Consider the following 1,259-nt stretch of genomic DNA (forward strand, 5'->3'; position numbering starts at 1 on the left):
AATTAAAAAAATATATATATATATTTACAAAAAAAAAAAAAAATAATTATATTTTAATTTTTATATACATAAAAAATATATATATATATATATTATAAAAGCCTTCTACTTTTGTTGTTTTTTTCTTTTTTTATTAATTTTTAAATTAAATTAACTTTTATTTTTTTTTTTTAATAAATTTATCCTTTTCGTCTTAATAAATCTTGATGAACCTCGCTATACAGAATCTTGGTATTAATGACCCCTTTACAAATGAAAATATTGTCGATAAGGGGAATGGTAAATCCAACGCGACGAATTTAATACGTAAGATTTATTAAATAATTAAAAATATATATATTTATCTATAAATTTATGTATATATATATGTTATAATTTTTTTTTTTTTTTTTTTTTATTTCAAAGCATGGTGATATAGCTCGCCATTATAAAAAAGCCATTACATATATATATATATATATATATATATTGACTGTCATAATTTTTCATGTTCATATATGTTATATATGTAGTGTAAATATATATAGATATATGCATTATAAGAATAATATATTATTGGCTTGTATGTATAATAATATAATATGAGAAATGAAAAAAAATATACATAAATGCATTATATATATATGTAACATATAAATATATATAATATTTTTTAACTACAGATATTAGAAATCAACAAAGAAATGGTAGAAAAAGTGTTACTACAGTACAAGGATTAGGAAAAACGTTTGATTTGAAAAAGATGGTTAGAGCCTTAAAAAAGGTAATTCTATATATATTATAAATAAATTTTTATGTGTATTTGAAAAAAAATACGCATCTTTATGAATAAAAAAAAAAAAAAAATATACATATATATTTAGTATATTTAGGCATATATTTATAACAAGAACATATATATATATATATATATATATATATATATATATATATATATATATTTATTTATTTATTTATTTTATTTTTTGTGTCTTTTAAATTATATAGGAATTTAATTGTAATGGAACAATTATTGAAGATATTGAGCATGGTTCAATTATTCAACTTCAAGGCGATAAAAGAAACAACGTTAAAGAGTTTCTAATAAGAGAAGGAATTTGCGCATTAGAGCACATACGTATACACGGTGCTTAATTGTATATATATATAAATAATGTTGTTTATTTTTTATACATATTATATATAATATTATTTTTACATTATTCAAATATATAAATAAAAAAAAAAAAAAAAAAAAAAAAAAAAAAAATCAAAAAAAA

General features: G+C 16.8%; 1 protein-coding gene across 1 annotated transcript; it reads left to right on the plus strand.

The window, feature by feature from the left end:
• Positions 1-206: 206 nt before the first annotated feature.
• Positions 207-1,134, plus strand: PGSY75_0016800 (putative translation initiation factor SUI1; the record flags this gene model as incomplete). Its single annotated transcript, XM_018783308.1, has 3 exons — positions 207-306; positions 663-763; positions 988-1,134. The coding sequence occupies 3 exons, from the start codon at positions 207-209 to the stop codon at positions 1,132-1,134; spliced, it is 348 nt and encodes a 115-aa protein (XP_018638915.1).
• Positions 1,135-1,259: the final 125 nt, after the last annotated feature.

Source organism: Plasmodium gaboni (assembly GCF_001602025.1).
Source record: "Plasmodium gaboni strain SY75 chromosome Unknown, whole genome shotgun sequence".
Taxonomy (NCBI): domain Eukaryota; phylum Apicomplexa; class Aconoidasida; order Haemosporida; family Plasmodiidae; genus Plasmodium; species Plasmodium gaboni.